The following is a 20,490-nucleotide window of genomic DNA, read 5'->3' as shown; positions in this document are numbered from 1 at the left end:
CGGATACTAAATCACGTTACCTAAACATGTAGCAGGTGGTGGGAATTGATGGGACTCAGAAACACCCCCACAATTTAATCATTTGTTCCTTCTATCATTTCTGATGGATAAGTTCTGATAAGTCTGCAGCGGTGGATTTGTAGTAGCATCACAATCGTGATCATCAGCAGGCAGATGACCTAGTGTTCACTTGTTGTCATAGTTACAGTGACGCCATGCTGCTATCTCGCAATGATACAGAAATCTTTAACAAATCCCTGGATCAAGACTATGAGCCGCATCACATCCACAATCTAATATGTTGGATCTTGTGTCATTTCTGACCTTCCCTGAAAATTTCATCCAAATCTGTTAATCCGTTTTTGTGTAATGTTCCACACAGACAGACAGACAGACAGACAAACCAGCACAGATCGTCACATAACTCTGCTGACGCTCCACCTCCTTGACGGAGAAATAAAAATGTTTTATTTTTTATTTTGTTTCCAGTGGAGTCTGCAGGGTTTCTTATTTTGAAAGTTTATCACTTCCTTCTGTGCTTGTTTTCTGCATTGATGCTGTTGATCTATCCCCTGCCAAAATTAATAAATAACAAACGTCTCCAGAGAGCTTCTTTGAAAAGAGGGAACGACTTGATACATATTTAGCAATAAAAATGCAATTAATTTTACTTGTTTAGGGCACTTTTTAAAATAAAAAACTATAATTTGTTGTTATGTGGGTGATGACCAGTCCGTAGAAAATTGTCTTGCTTAAAACCGGTCCGTGGTGCAAAAAAGTTTGGAGGTCGCTGACTATAAAATGTGACACTGCATCAGGAAAATAAGTCAGCAGTGTAGCGTCAGGTTCCACAGTAACTAGACTCTTGGGTTGGTGGCTGGTTCCAGACCAGCAGTACATGTTTCTCCATGTAAACATCACACATCTGGGAACAAGAATGTGGCCTCCACTGATCCGGGGGACTGAATAAGAAGTGAAAGCTGCTAAATGTTTCTGATTTTCTCTCCCTTTGTCCTTGTTGTGGCTTCAGAAGAACAACAAAGTGGTGGTGGGAGGACCTGGCAGCTTCTACTGGCAGGGTGAGTGTCGCACCAACAGACCGACTGTCTGAATGTCTTGTTGTTGTTGCAGCTTTAAAGCAGGTGTGGAGACTCAAATAGAAACAGTTCTGCACCAAACGGCTTCATTTTCACTTCATCCGTCTGCTTTCACATTTCCACCAGCTGAAGGTCTCTGTGGCGTCTCACTATGAATAACAAACAGAACCAGAACGAGGATTCCCCCTGACAAAGTTGTGCTGCCAGCTGGCGGACAGACTGATAGCAGGTCTCCATGATCGGGGTTTCCCACAGGCCTTAAAGGACACTTGCCCTTTATTACAGCTTCAATAGGGCTTTTACTGTAGTCGTCTGCTCACAGGTTTCCTGTTTAGTGAAGGATTATGTTAGAATCTCACCAATGATATACCAAGCTGTGTTTTTTGTCCTTTTTTCAATAATAATTAAACAAAATATCATGTTGTTCAGTGAACTTTCGAGGTGGATTTTGTTGTTTGACAGAGCCAAACTAACGGTTTTTCAGTCTTTATGCTAAATAGCACAGTTCTAATGTCACTGATGATATGCCAAAATGTGTTTTTTGTTCAGTTTTTAATAATTAAACAAAACATCACGTTATTCAGCGAGCTTTAGAGGTGCTAGAAGGTGGATTTTTCTACTGAACAGATCCAGACGAATTGTTTCAAGTTAAAAACTCACTGATGACATACTGAGCTGTTTTTTGTTCTTTCTTTATATTTATTGCACAAAACGTCCTATATTCAGTGGTGACACAAGCGAGACAAAAAAGACACAAAAACGGTACACAAAACAACAAATAAATCATAACAGAAGATGACAAAAATAAGATTAAAAGCACAAGCAAGACTAAAAGGAAACATAAAAGGACAAAAACGAGAAACAACGACAAAAACAAGAGACAAATCACAAAAATCAGACAAAGAAACAAAGGAAACAACAAAAACAAGACAAAATATTGCAACAAGGAAACACAAAACGAAAAAAACAAGAAACAAAACAACAAAAACATGAGACAAAAGACAAAAGTCAGACAAAACAAGACAAAATATTACAAAAATAAGACACAAAATGACAAAAACAAGACACAAAACGACAAAAGCGAGAAACAAAATGACAAAAAAATGAGACAAACGACACGAAGCAAAACAAAAAAGACAAAAATGGGACAAAAAAGTTACCAAGTGGCCAAAAAAATGGACAAATGACAAAAATGAGACAAAAAAGACACAAAATGACAAAAACGGGACACAAAATAACGAATAAAGCAAAAGACAAGATGACAAAAAAGGCAAAAATCACAACTGAGACAAAAAGGATACGCAAAATGACAAAAATAAGAAACAAAACGACAAAGGCATGAGATGAATGACAAAAGTCAGACAAAAAAAAGACAAGAAAACAACAAAAACATGACAAAATATTACAAAAATGAGACACAAAATGACAAAAACAAGACAAAAATACAAAATGACAAAAAATGAGACAAACGACACAAAAAACTAAAAAGAGAAAAAATGTGACAAAAAAATGGATAAATGACAAAAACGAGACAAAAAAAGATGCCAAATGACAAAAACGGTACACAAAACAGCGAATGAAGCAAAGCACAAGATGTCAAAAATAAGACAAAAAAACGCAAGCGGGACAAAAAGGAAACACAAAACGAGAAACAAAGCATCAAATGCACGAGACAAACGACAAAAGTCTGAAAAAAAAGAGAAAAAAACGCCCAAAACACAAAATATTGCAAAAATGAGTCGATAAAACAAAAATGAGACGCAAAACTACAAAAATGTGAGACAAATGACAAAAGTCAGGCAAAAAAAGACAAAAATCAACAAAAACAAGACAAAACATTACAAAAATGAGACCCAAAAGAACAATGAGCAATCTAATATTTTACTTTATGATCAAAACAACTTGTCAAAGTCTGGAAATTATTTTAAATTTGTAGTTTTACAAATTTACAATCTGCAGTTAAAAATCTTCTCTGTAATTTTTGTACTTTAAAATGGTCCTGTGGGCTGCATGTTTGACAGCCCTCATCTAGAGGTTTAGTAGGTGTGTTTACCTCAGTTCCATCTTCGTTTAAAATACTACAATTTGCCAATTAGCACTTAGCAGAGGCTGATGGGAATGTAGGTAGTTTTAGGATTATAACTGCAATGGTAAAAGGATATAAAGAATCAAAGTTGTTAAATTCATCCTAAGAGACAAAAAATCTGTCAATCACAAACATGCCACAAGATTTCTGCTGCTACCAGAACAAACAGCAAACATCCAACTTAAAGTCCAGCTCTGGTAGAAAACAGTAAAGCTGCTTGTGTGTTGCCGCTGACGACAGGACGAGCTGTTGGTCTAGACGTTCTGCTCGGTGGTTTCCAAAGCTGCTGGATCAGCATGAGCAGCTTGTGTTGAGTCACTGTGGCGTCTCTGTGCAGAAATATCGGCTAGAATCTGAGGATAGTTCTGGTGCTGTGTCTCTCATCAGTACATTTACTCAGGGACTTTTCCACTTTATTTTGCACATAAACTTCAATACAGAGGGAAAATAATGTACTATATGCTGCTATTTTTGACAACTTTTAAGATTCAAGCTTCACATAAAAGCGTGAGTTTATAAAATCCAACACTTGAAAGTCATGTTTTCTTGTCATATTTCGGACCTGTTTCAACTTCATTTAGCTCCTCTGGGGCTGAACAGTGAATCAGTGTTTGTGTATCAGAACAGTTTTACTTCTTCCTTCTTTCATTAATCATCTCAGCATTTATCCAGTGATGCTTTAGAGGGGCTTGACTAGCTGTCGACCAGTTTGTTGTTGTTTTTTTAAAGCCGATACCAATTGTTTATTAAAAAAATTCAATAAATGGCGACACATATTTAGAGCCGCTACACAGAATTAGTAAAATATGAACCACTCGTTAATGAAAACATGAATCATCAGTGCAAATACAATAACTTTGTTTGACCACTAACCCTAAATGAAAGAAAAGTTTTTCCACATTTTCTAAAAAAAACTGGACGATATTTAACACATTTTGCCACAGTATGTAAACTTATAGACACAATTGTATTAGTTTAATCACACATTTGTGATTAAAATGAAATTTTTTGCGTCATAATAACACAAAATTTGGTTGAAATTCCGCTGCTTGTTTATATTTTATATATGCTTAACTAACTCTGACCAAAAACTTAGATTTTTCTCTGTGTTTTACTATATTTATGGTTTATATATATAGTTTTTAACGGATTTCTTAACGTTTTTATGTAGTTTTGTTACCTATGATGTGAGATAAACCAAACAAGCCACAGAGTTTTGACTACAGATGGATAAAAATGGCTGCATTGGAGCCAGATTTATTTATTTTATCTAGAATTGGTTAAAAAAAATCTAGATAATCCAGCAAAACAAAACTTAAATCTGAAAAAATGCTAAATACTGGCTAAAAATCAGTTAACACCTAAAATAATATGAAGTAGTTCAAACCAAATTCATCTGGAGCAGCTTTAACAATAAAATGCTGAAGCTTTGATAACTCAGGATTAATAGCGATTTATTTTATCGGAAAATGGTTAGTGTCACCATTTCTGGAGCCCAAATGTTTAATTAAAACTGATGTATTTATTTTTTTGCAGTTTTTTTGGTGTTGTTCCTCGCTGATTTTGCTGTGCAGTCTGGATGTCACATTATTTCTAAATGTATTTAATTTATCTAGAATTGGTTAAAAAAAATCTAGATAATCCCAAAAAAAAGGATCTGAAAAAATACTAAATATTGTATATTAAAGTAGTTAAAACTACTTTCATCTGGAGCAGCTTTAACAGTAAAATCCTGCTTGAAGCTTTGACAACTCAGGAGTAATAATAATGATTTATTTTATTGGACAATGGTTAGCATCGGCATGTCAGGAGCCCAAATATTTAATTACAACTGATGTAGCATTTCTTTTTGCAACCCACTCTTACTTTTTGGCGCTTATGTCTTGTTCCTTGCTCATTTTGCTGTGCAGCCTGGATGTCAGATTATTTCTAAATGTATTTATTTTGTCTGGAATTGGTTAAAAATCGTCCCTATAAACCAGAAAATCTGAAAAATGCTAAATATTGGATCCAGTACTCAGACATTCACATAATCAGTTAACACACATATATAATATAAAATAGTTAAAACCAGCTTAAACTTAACAATAAAATGATGCTTGAAGCTTTAATAACTCAGGATAAATAATTAATCAACTTTAATAATCAGGTTTCACACAGTCGACATGAGGAAAATATAAAAAGTAGAGCTGCATAATATTAAAAAACTGACATTGTGATGTTTAGTTTTTCTACAATCTGTAGAGATTTGAATAATAAAATACATGAATTTCCTGTTTAATGTCTCTGTTTGGAAAGAGTGATTTTATAGGGAGTGGATCTGCCTTGAAAGTAAAACCTCATTTTAAAAACAGCTGTTTGGAACCTTCCTCATTGGGTGTAACGCTGGCAAAGTCTCTGGTAAAATCTTTTTTTTTTTTTTCAAACTTTGGATGGCATTCGGTTTGCAGAGCTACACAACTCATTATTTCTTCAGGCTCCGGCAGCACCAACAATCTCAAGAAACTGTTGACAGAATACAAATTATTGGTCAATATTGTGTTTTCTGTAGCTGAAATATTTAATTTTTGCAGCCAAATCTTTATTTTCTGTGTTTCCAAACTGTTTCTGCTCACTTTGCTGTACAGCCTGCAGGTCAAAAAACTCTTATGAATCAGGAAAAGATCTCAGTTTGTCCAAGAACCTTTACATTTTAATAAAATATGTTCTATCAGAGAGGCTAAAATGAGAATTGTGGTAGTTTTTTTCAGTATTGAGCAGCAAAAAACATTTCACCATGATGTGTTTGAGGTCATTGAAATGTCAAAATAGTATATTGTGCCGCCCTAGAAACAGAAAAACAAAACACCATTGCAACATTCTGCAAGATAATTTTGTAATTTTTCTTGTCATTTCCTTGTGCATGAAATAACACATTAGAAACATCACCCGTTGCACCAGAGTGTTTCTACTAAAAAGATTGTTATTAGTGTTATGAAATAAGCTAATAAGTCTAAACATCTACACAGGGAAAGTTTGAGGTCACTTAGAAATGTCCTTAGTTTTGAAAGAAAATTGATTTTTTTCAATAAATATAGCATTAAATGAATCATAAATCCAGTCTAGACATTATTAACCCTCGTGTTGTCCTGCCAGTCAATATTGACCAGTTTTAAAGTTTGAAAATGTGGGGAAAAAAATCTATTTTCACAGCGAATTTCGCTGGATTTTGGTTGATTTTTATGTGAATGTTCTTAAAGAAAATATTAGAAGTTTTACTGATATATATGGAATCACTTTAGATATTTTTAGGATTTTTTGGAAGATTTTTACTCATTTTTTGAAAATATTTACAAGAATTTTCTTGCCAAATTTGGGGAATTTGTTTAAAATAAAACTTTTAAAGGAAATTTTTAATGAATTATTGAAATTTTCTTCCTGAAGGTTTTTTGCAAATTTTCAAAAATTTGGGGAATTTTTTTTGCTGATTTTTTTGGATTTTTTTTTCAGACAAGGAAACAATATTTTTTGGTGCCTGTAAATGAAGACAACAGGAGGGTTAATGTGGTAAATGACTATTTTAACAACACCTCAGGTAAGAATTAGCTCATTCTAAACCTGTCTCCCCTATTGGGTTGTGAATTGTCCACTTACTATTGAACTTTTACACTTTAATGTGGTAAAAGGACACACAAAGCTCTTCCTGCGTTGATTTAAAGCTGCTCAATTTACAGCCTGATGATAAAAACTTGTACTTTTAAATCGTCAAAATGCAGACAAATACAGAAAAATAAACTAACAGTCCTTGACTTGTGGCTGACTCATGGCTGGACCGCATCATGCATCAGCAGCACCTTTAATGTTTTAATGACCAGGTGAGGTCCAGGCGTGTTATTTGCAGACGCTGTGTGTGTGTGTGTGTTTGTGTGTGTTTGTGTGTGTTTGTGTAGCTGCAGTGTGTCGTAATCCCTGCGTTTGGAGGGTGTGACGGCGGCTGCATCCCCAGCGCTGAGTCAGTCCACACATGTTCCTTTCCCAGTATGGCGAGACTCTTCCTGCGCCGCTCTGTTAGCCTAATTATTACTTCCTGTCGAGTCAACACTCGCAATTACACAACCAACCACACACCAAAACACACACACAGCGACACACAGCTCTGCTTCTGATTAGACGGCTGTTAACGCTGCGTCTCTGTGGCTCCTTTAATTACATGTTTGTTGGTTTTTTCTAAACCCAAAAGTGTATCAGCTTGTAAACAAACCGATGTAAAATCTCAGGTTTTTTTCGGTTCTTAACGTTCTGTTTTACTGTTGTGTTCCCTCGTATTGTTCTCCACGATGTTTAGGTTGATTTGTTTTTATTGTATGTGCTGTTTGTTTCCTTGTTCTCTAAGAGTTCTCTTCTTCTTTGTTTTATTTGTTCTTTATTTCCCTCCTTGTTCTCTTTGGTTCTGTAATAGTTCTCTTCTTTGTTTTGATTGTTCTTTATTTCCGTACTTGTTCTCTAAGGGTTCTCTAAGATTTCTCTTCTTCTTTGTTTTTTTTGGTCCTCCTTGTTCTCTTCTGTTCTCTAAGAATTCTCTTCTTTGTTTTATTTGTTTTTTCCCTCCTTGTTCTCTTGGGTTCTCTGAGAGTTCTCTTCGTCTTTGTTTTGATTGTTCTTTATTTCCGTCCTTGTTCTCTTCAGTTCTCTAAGGGTTCTGTTCTTCGTTTTATTTCTTCTTTATTTCCTTCCTTGTTCCCTTGGGTTCTTTTCCCTCCTGTTCCCTCCTTGTTTTTTTCTTGACCTCCTCTGTTATCTCCTTGTTCTCTCCTGTTCTCTCTCTTACCTATTTATCTATAAAGTTTTCTGCCGTCTCTCCTTGTTCTTCTTCTTTTTTCCATAAAGGTTCTCTTGTTGTCCTTTCCCTCTCAGAGTTTTATCCTTGTTCTCCTTTATCTTCTTGTCTTTTTTCTAAAGTTTTTCTGCTCTTCTTGTTCACCTCTCTTCTGTCCTCGTTCTTTCTGGTTCTCTTCTTGTTCTCTTTTTTATAAAGGTTCTCTTCTTGTTGTGTCCTTTGTCTTTTCTCTAAAAGTTCTTTCTTTGTTCTCTTTAGTTCTCCCGTTTGCTCGTTGTTTTCTCTTTATTTGACTTTCTTCGCTCCTTGTCTTCTCGTGTTCTCTCCTTGTTCAGAGAGAACAAGGTTTTTCCTGATTCTCCTCTTGTTCTCCTCCGTTCTCTTCTGGTTTTCTTCTTGTTCTCTTTTTTCTTCTTGTTCTCTGGTCCTCTCTCTTTGTTGTCGTTATTTTTTTGTTCTTATTTTTACCTTGCTCTCTTTTGTTCGAAGGGTTTTTTATTTTTCCTCTTCAGTTCTGTCATGTTTTCTTCTTGTTTTCTCCATGTTCTCCTCTCTTCTCTCCTTGTTGTCTCTTTTCTGTCTCCTATCTCATCTTCTGGGTTCTCCTCCTCTTGTTCTCCTCAGTTCTCCTCTGTTTTTTCTGGTTCTCTCCATGTTCTCCTCTCTTTATTCTGTCTCTCACCTCTTCCTCCCAGTTCTCAAATGTTCTGTTCTTGTTCTCCTCAGTTCTCCTCTGTTCTCTTCTTGTTTTCTCCTTTTCCTCTCATCTCTCCTCTTCTGGTATCTCCTTGTTTTTCTCATGTTCTTTTCAGTTTTTTTCTCTTTGTTCTCCTCTCTTCTCTCCTTGCTTTCTCCTTGTTCTCTTCTTGTTCTCTCCATGTTCTCCTCTCTTTATTCTGTCTCTCACCTCTTCCTCTGGGTTCTCTAGTGTTCTTCTCTTCTTGTTCTCCTCAGTTCTCCTCTGTTCTCTTCTTGTTTTCTCCTTGTTCTCCTCTCTTCTCTCCTTGTTCTCTCCATGTTCTCCTCTCTTTATTCTGTCTCTCACCTCTTCCTCTGGGTTCTCTAACGTTCTCCTCCTCTTGTTTCCTTCAGGCCAGCTGATTTCTGATGACGTCGCCGAGATTTTCACCCGCTTCGATAGAAACTACATCACCCAGTATTCAAACACCATGGCGACCAAGTCAGCCGGCGCCCAGTATGACGACAGTTACCTAGGTAACCACACACACTAACATCAGTACGACACACGGATGAAGCTCCGATCACAGCTGGACGACACGAAGGTTTCATCCACAGGTTTCCTACAAATGATGATACTGAAGAATCTTCCAGGAAATACTTCGATCGGCTCTGTGAAGGTTTAGTTTACCAAAATGCCAGACAGAACACTGTTGTGTTCTGTAAGAGGAGAACTTTAAAATACAGAAGGCTGTTTTGTTCTGTTGTAGGGAGGTTCAGGTTGGTTCCCATTGTGTGTGTTCTGACTACAAGAACCACCTCGGTAGAACCTTTTTCAGGGCTGTTTTTAAAGAAGAACTCCAGGATCAGTACCTGGAAAAAAAGGGTGTCAGCGGTGACTGGTCAGACTTGGTGAGAACATCGTGATCCTAAATGTAAAATTCTCCATACAGGCTAACAAACCTCCATTGTTATTTATCCCACGTTGCTCATAGAAATCGTGCTAAGTCCAGGAACTGTGTTGTCGTTTGGCACATTCACAGCTGTTGGATTCTACTCTGTAATGGAAACAGAAATGCTAAAAGAGATGATTACTTTGCTCCTTCTTTGGTGAAAAGACATCATCTCCTCCAAAAAAAGTGTTGCTTTTAATCAAAATTCAAGATGAGGCCGCATAAAACAACCGACTAGAAACAAATCGTGTTATTGAGTTTGTGCTAAAACTAAGCAAGCAAGCTGACAGGCTAAACAAGTTAACCATCGTCCAAAATTAAACCTAAACAAGTGTGATGTGGAAACCTGAATCCTCCAGAGTGCAGCCAAACACTTGAAACTTTTCTGTTAAGCTGTCGAGTTGCTAAACATTATGGCAAACAAAAACAACTAGAAAAGCATTGAAAGAGTGCAGTACTCTGCCAAGGCTGTTTATTACCCCATATGGCATTGTCAGAAATGCAGCATTTTTTCTTTAGAAATGCAGCATTTGTTTATTTACTAGTTACTGATGATCAGAAATCATGGCACCATAGAATGTGTCCATTTAATACAGATGTACCCACAAACAACATGATCTTGCGCTGAACACAGGCGTGTGTTATGCATGTGTACGTTATGTACGGATACCGATACAGCTGAGGTAGTGTTCACTTGTTGTCATAGTTCCATAGATCCAGACTATAAGCTGCATCACTGCCAAAATCTAATTACTTGGTCCTTGTGTCATTTCTGACCTTCCCTGAAAATTTCATCCAAATCAGTTTGTCTGTTTTTGAGTAATGTTGCTAACAGACGGAATAACAGATGGACAGACAAACGTACGCCGATCGTCACATAACTCCATAACAAACACAAATTCCCACTCAAAGCAAAGGTTATATATATCCTTAAGCATTCAGATAACAACGGAGAACGTGTTGTTTGTAATTTTACTGAGTGAATCCTGGTCTTTTTATTCACCAGGATACTCTGTGGCTGTTGGAGACTTCAACGACGATGGGAAAGAAGGTAAGAAGATCATGATTCAAACTCTCCTGACCTCTAAATACCATTTCTCTGAGTAGCCAACGTAAAGAAATCTGATAAAATGCAGAAGAAATGCGAGTTTACTGCAAACAGCTCAAGAATTTCCTCAGAGACTGAGTCAGTTTATTCTGTATTTACAAGTATTTTATTTATTATTGGCTCAGATAATCGGCTAAATTAATTGCTCCGTTGACATGCAAGATGTGGTTGTTAAATGTTAAGGTGATTAGTCATTGATAGCAACTGTTTTGTCTTTTATTTAGCAAAAATGTGAGATGAATGAACAGTTTTGGGTCTGGGACTGATTGGAAACAAGCTCCACAATTAATAATACCGTAGAATCTCAGTGTTATTATGTAGTACAGGCTGAAAAAGTTGTATTTTATATACTTTCTGTAGGGTTTTAACTTTAAAGTTACACCATAAATACCCCCATAGGATCTCAACTTATAGTCCAAAAAGTGATGAATTAATAGAAGAAAATATCTGGATTATTTTTAAATTTGTTAAAATTTTTTTTTTTTTATATCAGCCAAAAATAAAAATTCTTCAGGTGAGAGTTTTGAAGACCTTTCTTGTCTTTCCTCACCTCCACAGATTACGTGACTGGAGTACCGAGGGGGGACAAAGCACTCGGTTATGTAAGTAGTTAAACTTCATATTTTTATCTCCACTCTGTGAAAAATAAAACTTTCTGAGTTTTAAAACTGTCAGTGTTGAGTTTTTGAAGCGGTTGGCGTGAAACTTGGCTCACGTTCTCTGTTTTAATCTTTCAGGTGAACATCTTCAACGGCCTCAACATGGAGTCAATGCTCAACTATACCGGCACCCAGGTGAGCAGCAGGACAGCAGATAGTCCCATCAGCATCAGGACCAATAAAAAAACAAATAAAACAAATGAAAAACTGTTGAAAAAGGTGGAACTTAACGATGCAATGCAATGCGACACCTGGATTTATTCTCAAGGAAGGCAAGCATTTAGACGCATTTTATATTTACTGTTAATTCTACTGTCAAGCACCAGAACAATGCATGATAGTTTAAATAAATATTGGTCATTATCACAACATCTCTGACAAACTGAAGAAAATTTCAGGTTTTTGAGTGATATTTGTTGTAGCAAAAACAGACGGTGCAACGGTATTTGGCACCTTTCAAAACAAATCAGTGGCATTTAAAGTACTTTACATTTTGACTGAAAAATACATAGAACATAAAAAGTAAAACCAGGAAAAGGACTTGGAGACCAATGGACAAGGTGTCATAAAATAATGTTAGTTAAAATAATAAAATATTGCTAGTATTCAGCCCAAGTCTGATAAAATGTTTATTGGTGTTTTTAGCCCTAGCTGAGTTCAAGATATAGTCTAATATTCAGTGGTGTTTTTGGTCCAGTGTTTACTGAAATTCTAGCCCTGATTTGGTCCAATATTCTGTCATGATTTAGCCCTGTTTTGGTCCAATATTCTCTCATAATTTAACCCTGGTTTGGTATAGTATTTATTGGTATTTAGCCCTGTTTTGGTCCAATATTCTCTCATAATTTAACCCTGGTTTGGTATAGTATTTATTGGTATTTAGCCCTGTTTTGGTCCAATATTCTCTCATAATTTAACCCTGGTTTGGTATAGTATTTATTGGTATTTAGCCCTGGTTTTGTCCAATATTCTGTCATGATTTAGCCCTGGTTAGGTATAGTATTTATTGATATTTAGCCCTGGTTTTGTCCAATATTCTGTCATGATTTAGCCCTGGTTAGGTATAGTATTTATTGATATTTAGCCCTGGTTTGGTCCAGTATTCTCTAGTGTTTTAGCCCTGGTTTGGTATAGCATTTATTGGTATTTAGCCCTGGTTTGGTCCAATATTCTCTGATGTTTTAGCCCTGGTTTAGTGACAATATTTTCTGATGTTTTAGCCCTGGTTTGGTATAGCATTTATTGGTATTTAGCCCTGGTTTGGCCCAATATTCTCTGATGTTTTAGCCCTGCTTTGGTATAGTTTTATTGGTATTTAGCTCTGGTTTGGTCCAGTATTCTCTAGTGTTTTAGCCCTGTTTTGGTATAGCATTTATTGGTATTTAGCCCTGTTTTAAAAAAATCTTAAATTAATCTAAGTGAGACTAGAATAGAAAAGTAATAAATAATAAAATTTGACATGGTGTTAAATAGTGCAACATTTTTTTATCTTGTGCAGTATTGCTTTAAAACTTCAGAGTGATTCGACTGTTGAAACCCAAGAAATAAATATATTATAAAGAGCAGTTCCTCATTTCAGCTTGCTGCAAGAAAATATGTGAACTGAGAGAATCTGTAAAAGCTTTTGTGTTCTTTAATTTTAATTTTCTTCTGAACCGTTGCAAGGATCCAGATGAGCTCTTCTCGAAGTCTAGAGCAGCATGAAAATACTGAGCTGAAGTGAAAATATGAACTAGTGCTGATGGGTGAGAGAGATGGGGGAGGGCTGGGAGGGAAACAGAGGCTGTCATCAGCAGAGATAATGACAGAGTTTCTCCTCACTTTCCTGTCCGTCCTCCAGAACTCTCCCTCTGAACCCACCCAACTCTCTTTTATCAGCTTCCTGCTTCTTTCTTTGAAGATCTCAGTATTTCTGTCTAACCTGTTCCTCCTTTAAATCTGTATTTAACCTTCTTATCCATCTCTATCTTTTCTCTCACCTCTGATTTCACGTCCGACTTGTGGTTTTGGCTCCGAAGCTGCTGATTCACAGTTTTCGCAGTGACGTAAATCTTTCTGAATCGTCTGTTTTGTTTCTTGGCTAATCATGGTTTCTGCTAGAGCCACAACATTGACTCAGGTTATCTGCAGACTCTTATAGACAAAAAAAATTCTAAAATGGGCCTTAAAATGTCTTATTTTCAATCACAATTAATTTCTACGCCTATTAGAAATCATAAAAGCAAATGTGTATTTGACATTTTACACATAATTCTTGTTATTGTTGAGGATTTCATGTGAATTTTACTTACATCTGCCAAAATTAGTCACGTCAGGTTTTGCTTTTGACGTATAAAATGTTGTTTTATGTAATTAGGAACCCAGTTTATTTCATTACACATATTGATTATTATATTTTAACAAATATAAATATGGTTTTACATGTTCGTTACCTGGACATGCATGTCAATATTGGGAAAAATCTGTATTATTATTGACACAAATATGACCCAGCTCTAACATGAATGAGTTCTGCTAAAGAAACAGCATTAAGATTCTTTTTGGGGGTTTAGTAAAGTCTTTTAAAGCATTAAATTTGATTTACAGGAACAGTAGAGTGATAGTTAGGGAGTTTACACTTTGATTTAGTTACTTTCATGCATGGCAAAGATTATAACATGCTCTGATAAATAATGTGAAGAAAAAAATCTGGCAACTCGCTGAACTGTCAGTAGCTTTAACTACAAAGAACAGGAGTCAGTGAACTGGAATTAAAGACAAAATATAGTTATAACTCTTGTTTTCAGAATGTGAGAATCTGTTCTGAATCTAACTGTGACACCAAGAATTGAATGAAATATTGTAGAAGATTCCAGTCCCTGCTAAAATACAGTAACTGTGATTGGGTAATGCAGAATGAAACTTGAATAAAACCTTTGTTAACTCACTATTTCATCTTTCTGTCTCGTAGATGGCTGCCTACTTTGGACATTCAGTCGCTGCTTCGGACGTTAACAATGACGGGTAAGTCTTGTCCCTGCTTTAGGTCCTCTAACGAACTAAATCTTCTGCTGCGAAAGCTCCTGGCTGCTGAAATTAAAGGCACATGAGGACTTTTATAACCTCAGTTGTCCTCCGGAGCTGCAACTTCCTCACGCTGCCCTCCTGACACCTCCAGCTTTGAAGGGCTTCTGAGTGAAACCAGATTTAAGATCAGAGTTTGTAGATGAGTTTTGGTGTCACTGCTGGAACGAAGCTACAAAAGAGGCGTTCGTAGCTCGTCAGAATGGAAGAAGGTAGACATGTTTAGTCTTTATGGACGAATTGAGCTCTTGTTTAAATGAAAACAGTGTGCAGGAAATAAAAAAAGACCTGAAGAATGCTGAAATCCTGCCAGCTGACCAACCTCAGTGAGAAAAAGGTGCAAATGTTGGATTTTAAGATTCTTTCTTTCTACCAATTCTTAGTTTGTGGATCCTCCTGAACCAAATAGACACAACTTAAGAGAAACTATGGCATTTCTAAATAAAAAAGCACCTAATCCGACAGCAGAAGTGGTCATAAAATGCACTGTACATTATTGTAAACCTTGGTTTGAATATATATGGAGTCTCAGCCCAGTATAAAACTTTATCTACTCAATTTATTTTTATTCATTGGTGTTTAGTACTCGTTTAGTCTAATCTTCACTCCTGTTTCTTGCCCTGGTTTTGTCCGGTATTAGCTGGTTTTTAGTCCTTGTTTGGTCTGATGTTCTCTGATGTTTTAGTCCTGGTTTGGTCCAGTTTTTGCTAGTGTTCAGAACAAATGTTGATTGGTGTTTTTAGCCCTAGTTGGGTTCAAGATATAGTCTAATATTCAGTGGTGTTTTTGTTCCAGTGTTTACTGAAATTCTAGCCCTGGTTTGGTCCAGTATTCTCTGATGTTTTAGCCTTGGTTTGGTCCAATATTGTCCAATGTTTTAGCCTTGGTATGGTATAGTATTTTTGGGTATTTAGCCTTAGTTTGGTCCAATATTCTCTGATGTTTTAGCCTTGGTTTGGTCCAGTATTCACTGATGTTTTAGCCTTGGTTTGATATTGTATTTATTGATGTTTAGCCCTTGTTTGGTGTAGTATTTTTGGGTATTTAGCCCTGGTTTGGTCAAGTATTCTCTGATGATTTGGACTTGGTTTGGTATATTATTTGTTGGTGTTTAGCCCTGGTTTGATCCACTATTCTCTGATGTTTTGGCCTGGTTTGGTACAGTATTCTCTGATGTTTTTAGCCTTGGTTATTAAAGGTATTTATTGGTGGTTAGCTCTGGTTTGATCCAATATTCTCTCTGGTTTTAAATAGAACAAAATAAGAACTAAAATAAATTAACTAGACGATAACATAGATGCAATGCAACACATCAGGCTGACGCACATTTCTGCCAGCTGCAGCGCGCTAACAGCTGGTGGTTTGTAACGTGTCATAAAACACTGCAGCGTGCCAATAAAAAGGAAGAGAAGAAGACCGCAATTTCATGTAAAAAATGCAGGTATCAAGCAATCAGAACAAGAACTTTCTAAGTGTTTCATGAGGCAGGAAATGGATTCAGCATGAATATTTGGCCTAAAGGATGTATGACAGTTTTGTTTTGGTGAGAAACATTAATGTACAAGACACTGAAAGTCAAATAGTAAATAGTGTTCTTCTTCTTTTGTTGCCAGTTTGGTGGATCTGTTGGTTGGAGCTCCTCTCTTCATGGACAGAGGCTCAGATGGGAAACTGAGGGAGGTGGGACAGGTAAGAAAACACACATTCACCACTTTGCAAGGTGTAAAAACGTTTATTAACTGAGGCTTTCTGTGTGCATACATGAGTGAAAATGCAGAAGATGAACAGAGTGGCTGTAAAAAATGCAGACAGATGAGTGTTAGCATTAAGGCTAGCAGGCCGAAATGCTAACTCTTAACAGGCTAGTAAGATTTTTCAACAATGGTATAGATTTTCATGCAGGAAAGTCATGCAGCCTCCTAATTTGCAAACCAAGTTTAACACTAGTTTAAAACTGACTTCAGCGGTCTGAGTTTAACAAATCAAGTTGACATCTTCTAGAGTTACGTTGTTTTTCAGTGGTACTGTCCGTCTGCTACAGCAACACAAGAAAACACTGTCTGTATTCAAACCAATAAAAAGGGAATTTTAACTAAAAACACAACATTTTTCAGAGGACTAACCTCATTTAATTGAACAACTGGGGACGTTTCTTAGTTACCATCAGAATCCTTATTTAACAGAAATTGTAAAAAGTGAATGTTTCTGGTTTTGTTAGACTTTTAAGACTTCTCATTGTCCTCAATGTATGTATCATAGACTTCTTAATCAATCAATCAGTCAGACTGTATTTGTAAAGCCCTATGAATAAGTAGCGCAACCTCATAAATGTGGATTAACTCATTCTCACAAAGTATAAGGTGATGTTTTTGTTCTGCTGTGTTGCCTTCAGAGGAACCAGAGATACAGATAAGAAGCTGTCAGATCTGATATATAAAGTTCCTCATAACAGACTGAACTTTACAGCTGCTGTCAGATTAAACTAAGGATTTATACATATCTAGTCCTCCATGGTCAGTTATAAACTTATTTTACATTTTAATTTCCTTTTAATGAGATGTTTCATTTTCTTTTTAATGTTGTTTTAACTGCTTTAAAATAATTGTGGCTGCATTATGAACTGCCCTTGTCTCTAATATACAAATACCCCATGCCTTCCAACAGATATCAAAATATCAACCTAACATCAACACTAGTAAACATTGCCAGACAAATAACTAATAATTATATGACTGTGTGTGTGTTCTCCAGGTTTCCGTTTATCTGGGTCGAAGTGGGTTTTCCTTCCACCCGCCTCAGCTGCTGACAGGGTCGGAGGTTTATGCCAGATACGGATCCGCCATCGCAGCTCTGGGAGATCTGGACATGGACGGATACAACGGTAAAAGATGTTTGGTATTTGTTTCTTATTGAGGACCCTCATTGTGTAGCCTGTGGAACCAGTGCTACACAAGAGTCTGCACTCTGTAGATTTAATCACCCGTTGAGGTTTGCAAATGTCAGTCTCCGACTGCTCTACAAGGCTTCAGTGTGCATGTAGATGCCGACCTACCGCACATGTATTAAATCTCCCATTGGACTCCAAGCAGCCTGGGAAGTAGCGTAGCATTAATTACAACAAGAAGTACACATCCGTGGTGTCCCCAGCTGTGCGTATGCACCTCTAAAAGTTAGTATAATCAAGACTAAATGTTAAAATGAACTCTAACACCAAATCTGATACCTCAAACATCCCTTTAAAATTATGGATACTGTCCAAAATATCCTCACTACGATCGTGTAGTAGTGAAATTTCTCCACACATACATGGAAAGACTGCAGGCTGCTGCATGACCTCTATAATTCCTTCCCTCCAGATGTGGCCATCTCTGCTCCTTATGGAGGCTTTGAACGCAACGGCTTGGTCTACATCCATAATGGTGGCCCTCGGGGGCCCGACTCCACGCCCTCCCAGGTAAACACCACAACCATGTCCAGCTTTTAGTCTGTTTTCATAGACTTCAGTACCTAGGTCATAAGCAACTTTCTGCTGCAATCTTCTCAAATTTTTCAGACGAATTTGTCAAATTTGAGTCTTTATGATGGGAAGCCCTGTTGAACATTGACGGAAAAGTATGAAAATCATGTTCGTTGCTAGTTTAGACCTTAGATTTTACGTTGGGATTATATTTTTTAAACATGAGGCGAGGTTGAACCTATAAATACAAGATTAAAAAACAAAACTCTCCAATGTTTGCCTTTCCTCTCAGGTCCTGGAGGGCAAATGGGCATCCAGCTACATGCCGGCTAGCTTTGGCTACTCCCTGAATGGAAACACCGACATAGACCAGAATGGATATCCAGGTACAAACACACACAAACTTCTATCTGCAGAGGCACAGCAGGAGTCGAATGAAGTGCTGATGTTTGCTTCTGTCTTACAGATTTAATAGTCGGAGTGTTCGGAGCAGACAAAGCTGTTTTATACAGGTAATCAAACCCTAAATCATACTGTGAGTGTGCGTCTGTTTGTGTGTTTTTGTGCCCCCATGCTGTGAGTGTGTGTGTGTCTGTGATGCTGCTGATAGAAGCTGAAGGGTTTTAATGAGCGAGGCCACCTCTGATATCAAAGAGCTGCTGTTTTCATTCAGTTTGCTCCTACTGGCTTTATAGATGCTATTAGAACATGCTTAAGCCTTTTTAGTGCAACGGTGCACTCTCATGCTAATTTATTTATCCCTCTTTACTGCTGCAGACAGTTATATCCTAAACATTTTATATATCTATATTAACCCTTTGCACACAGATTGATTTGTCCATTCACCCATAAATGTGCTTCAAAAATTATAAATACAACCTACTTGAGAGTGTGAATGATTTTTAGCTGGTTGGTGTTGTTGTTCTTGTTCACTGATTATTGCAAAAATAATGTAAATGTGCTACTTTCTCTCTCTGCAGTCACTCTGTGGTTTCAGGCAATATCCCACCTACAGCGTTATCTGATTGGTTGTCACAAGTTAAAGCCAATCACAGCGATTGTTTACATGGAGAGAAAGAGAACGCATTTGCAGAGCGCTAGTAATGAATGACAGTTTTCCTGCTATCGCATGCTTTTAATACATAATTTTAAATGTGTATTGGTTCCAGATATCGGTTATTGTCCATTCGTGATTACCAATAATCGATATTGGCTTGATCCCTAGTATTACAGTAATCCAGTGATAGTTGTCTCTACATCTGTTAGCTCACTGCAGAAAGCTGTTAATGGCTAAATTGGAAGATCTCTTAGCAGAAAGAAGAATTAATGTGTGTTTGCTGCCCTAGAATTTTTATCTAAAGAGAGAATTGGTCTCCTTTCACAAAGTGCACCATGTTGCACCTTAGATTAGAGCTGCAATAGGCAATTACATGATCAATGTATTAGTCATAGTCATTTTAGTCATTTTTTTAAGGCAAAGCACCAAATATTTCCTCTCTGTGAGAATCTAGACATCTTGTAGACACTGCTGTACATAGAAATCTTTATGAGTTCTTGTTCCGTCATTCAAGTAAAACTCAGGACAGACTAAACACGATAAACAATTATACCCCGTCACTGACCCGTGTTTGTGTTTCAGAGCCCGTCCAGTGATCAGCGTGAACGCCACGTTGGACATGACGCCTCAGATCATCAACCCGGAGGAAAAGAACTGCAAACTTCCTGGTACCAACACACCCGTGTCCTGGTGAGTTCTACAAGATTCATCTAAAATCACCAACATTTGGTTGGTTTGGGTTGTTTTGACTCTTAATAATAATCGTAATCTTAGCGATAAAGAAATCAGTTTTTTGAGTGTATTTAACTGTATTTTGACAGCATGATAGATATTTTACATGAGCAGTGAGTCCCAAACCATTATTGCCATCCATCACGATACTTGTGGAGCACTATATTTACTCCAAAACCACATTTCCCAGCATTCACACATAAACACACACAGTCTTTCTTCGTTCAGACCTTCTAATTAAGTTGCATTGTCTCTGAAGTTTACACAAGGCTGGAATTGTCTGTTTATTGGTCAGATCTTTGTTGGCATGCAGCTGCTTTTATATGAAATATTTCACCCTTTATAGTAAAATGTTGTCATTTTTACACCTTATTTTTGCTCACATTAAACACAGTTATTAATAATTAGTGATCTTTACAAGTTCTTTACAATTTCACTCTGTTTCCTGTCATTTTTTACCAAATCGATGATCAAAACAATACTCAAGTTGTACGTCTGACTCCCTTCTCTGAGACAGAGTGTTACAGCCACCTGTGTTTGTTTGTTTTACAGTTTTAAGGTGAAATACTGTCTGAAGGCCAGCGGTCGTGGGGCTCCCGCTACGCTCAGTGAGTAACACTTCAACAGCTATGAGGGTCTTTAAAAAAGGTTCTCAGCCTCACCTGGAAACAAGAAGCATAACTGTATACTGTAAAGCCTTCAATCAGTGTTCAGAAAAACTGAAATGTTTGAAGCAATCAAAGAAAAAAGGAGTCAGAAGCTTACAGCTGCCAGCTATTGCTCC

At 36.9% G+C, this 20,490-nt stretch overlaps 1 protein-coding gene across 1 annotated transcript in view; it reads left to right on the top strand.

The window, feature by feature from the left end:
• The window catches only part of itgav (integrin, alpha V), a 66,397-nt gene that overhangs the window by 24,177 nt on the left and 21,730 nt on the right, over positions 1 to 20,490 (top strand). The window contains exons 6-18 of the mRNA XM_055015101.1: positions 1,031 to 1,079; positions 9,092 to 9,214; positions 10,637 to 10,681; positions 11,297 to 11,340; positions 11,476 to 11,532; positions 14,348 to 14,400; positions 16,074 to 16,149; positions 17,212 to 17,341; positions 17,817 to 17,914; positions 18,210 to 18,303; positions 18,384 to 18,429; positions 19,557 to 19,664; positions 20,259 to 20,314. Of these exons, the coding sequence (XP_054871076.1) occupies positions 1,031 to 1,079; positions 9,092 to 9,214; positions 10,637 to 10,681; positions 11,297 to 11,340; positions 11,476 to 11,532; positions 14,348 to 14,400; positions 16,074 to 16,149; positions 17,212 to 17,341; positions 17,817 to 17,914; positions 18,210 to 18,303; positions 18,384 to 18,429; positions 19,557 to 19,664; positions 20,259 to 20,314 (979 nt within the window). The remainder of the gene's footprint in view (positions 1 to 1,030; positions 1,080 to 9,091; positions 9,215 to 10,636; positions 10,682 to 11,296; positions 11,341 to 11,475; positions 11,533 to 14,347; positions 14,401 to 16,073; positions 16,150 to 17,211; positions 17,342 to 17,816; positions 17,915 to 18,209; positions 18,304 to 18,383; positions 18,430 to 19,556; positions 19,665 to 20,258; positions 20,315 to 20,490) is intronic.

This window comes from Amphiprion ocellaris, chromosome 11 (assembly GCF_022539595.1).
Source record: "Amphiprion ocellaris isolate individual 3 ecotype Okinawa chromosome 11, ASM2253959v1, whole genome shotgun sequence".
Classification (NCBI taxonomy): Eukaryota; Metazoa; Chordata; class Actinopteri; family Pomacentridae; genus Amphiprion; species Amphiprion ocellaris.
This window is presented reverse-complemented; position numbering and strand designations above follow the sequence as displayed.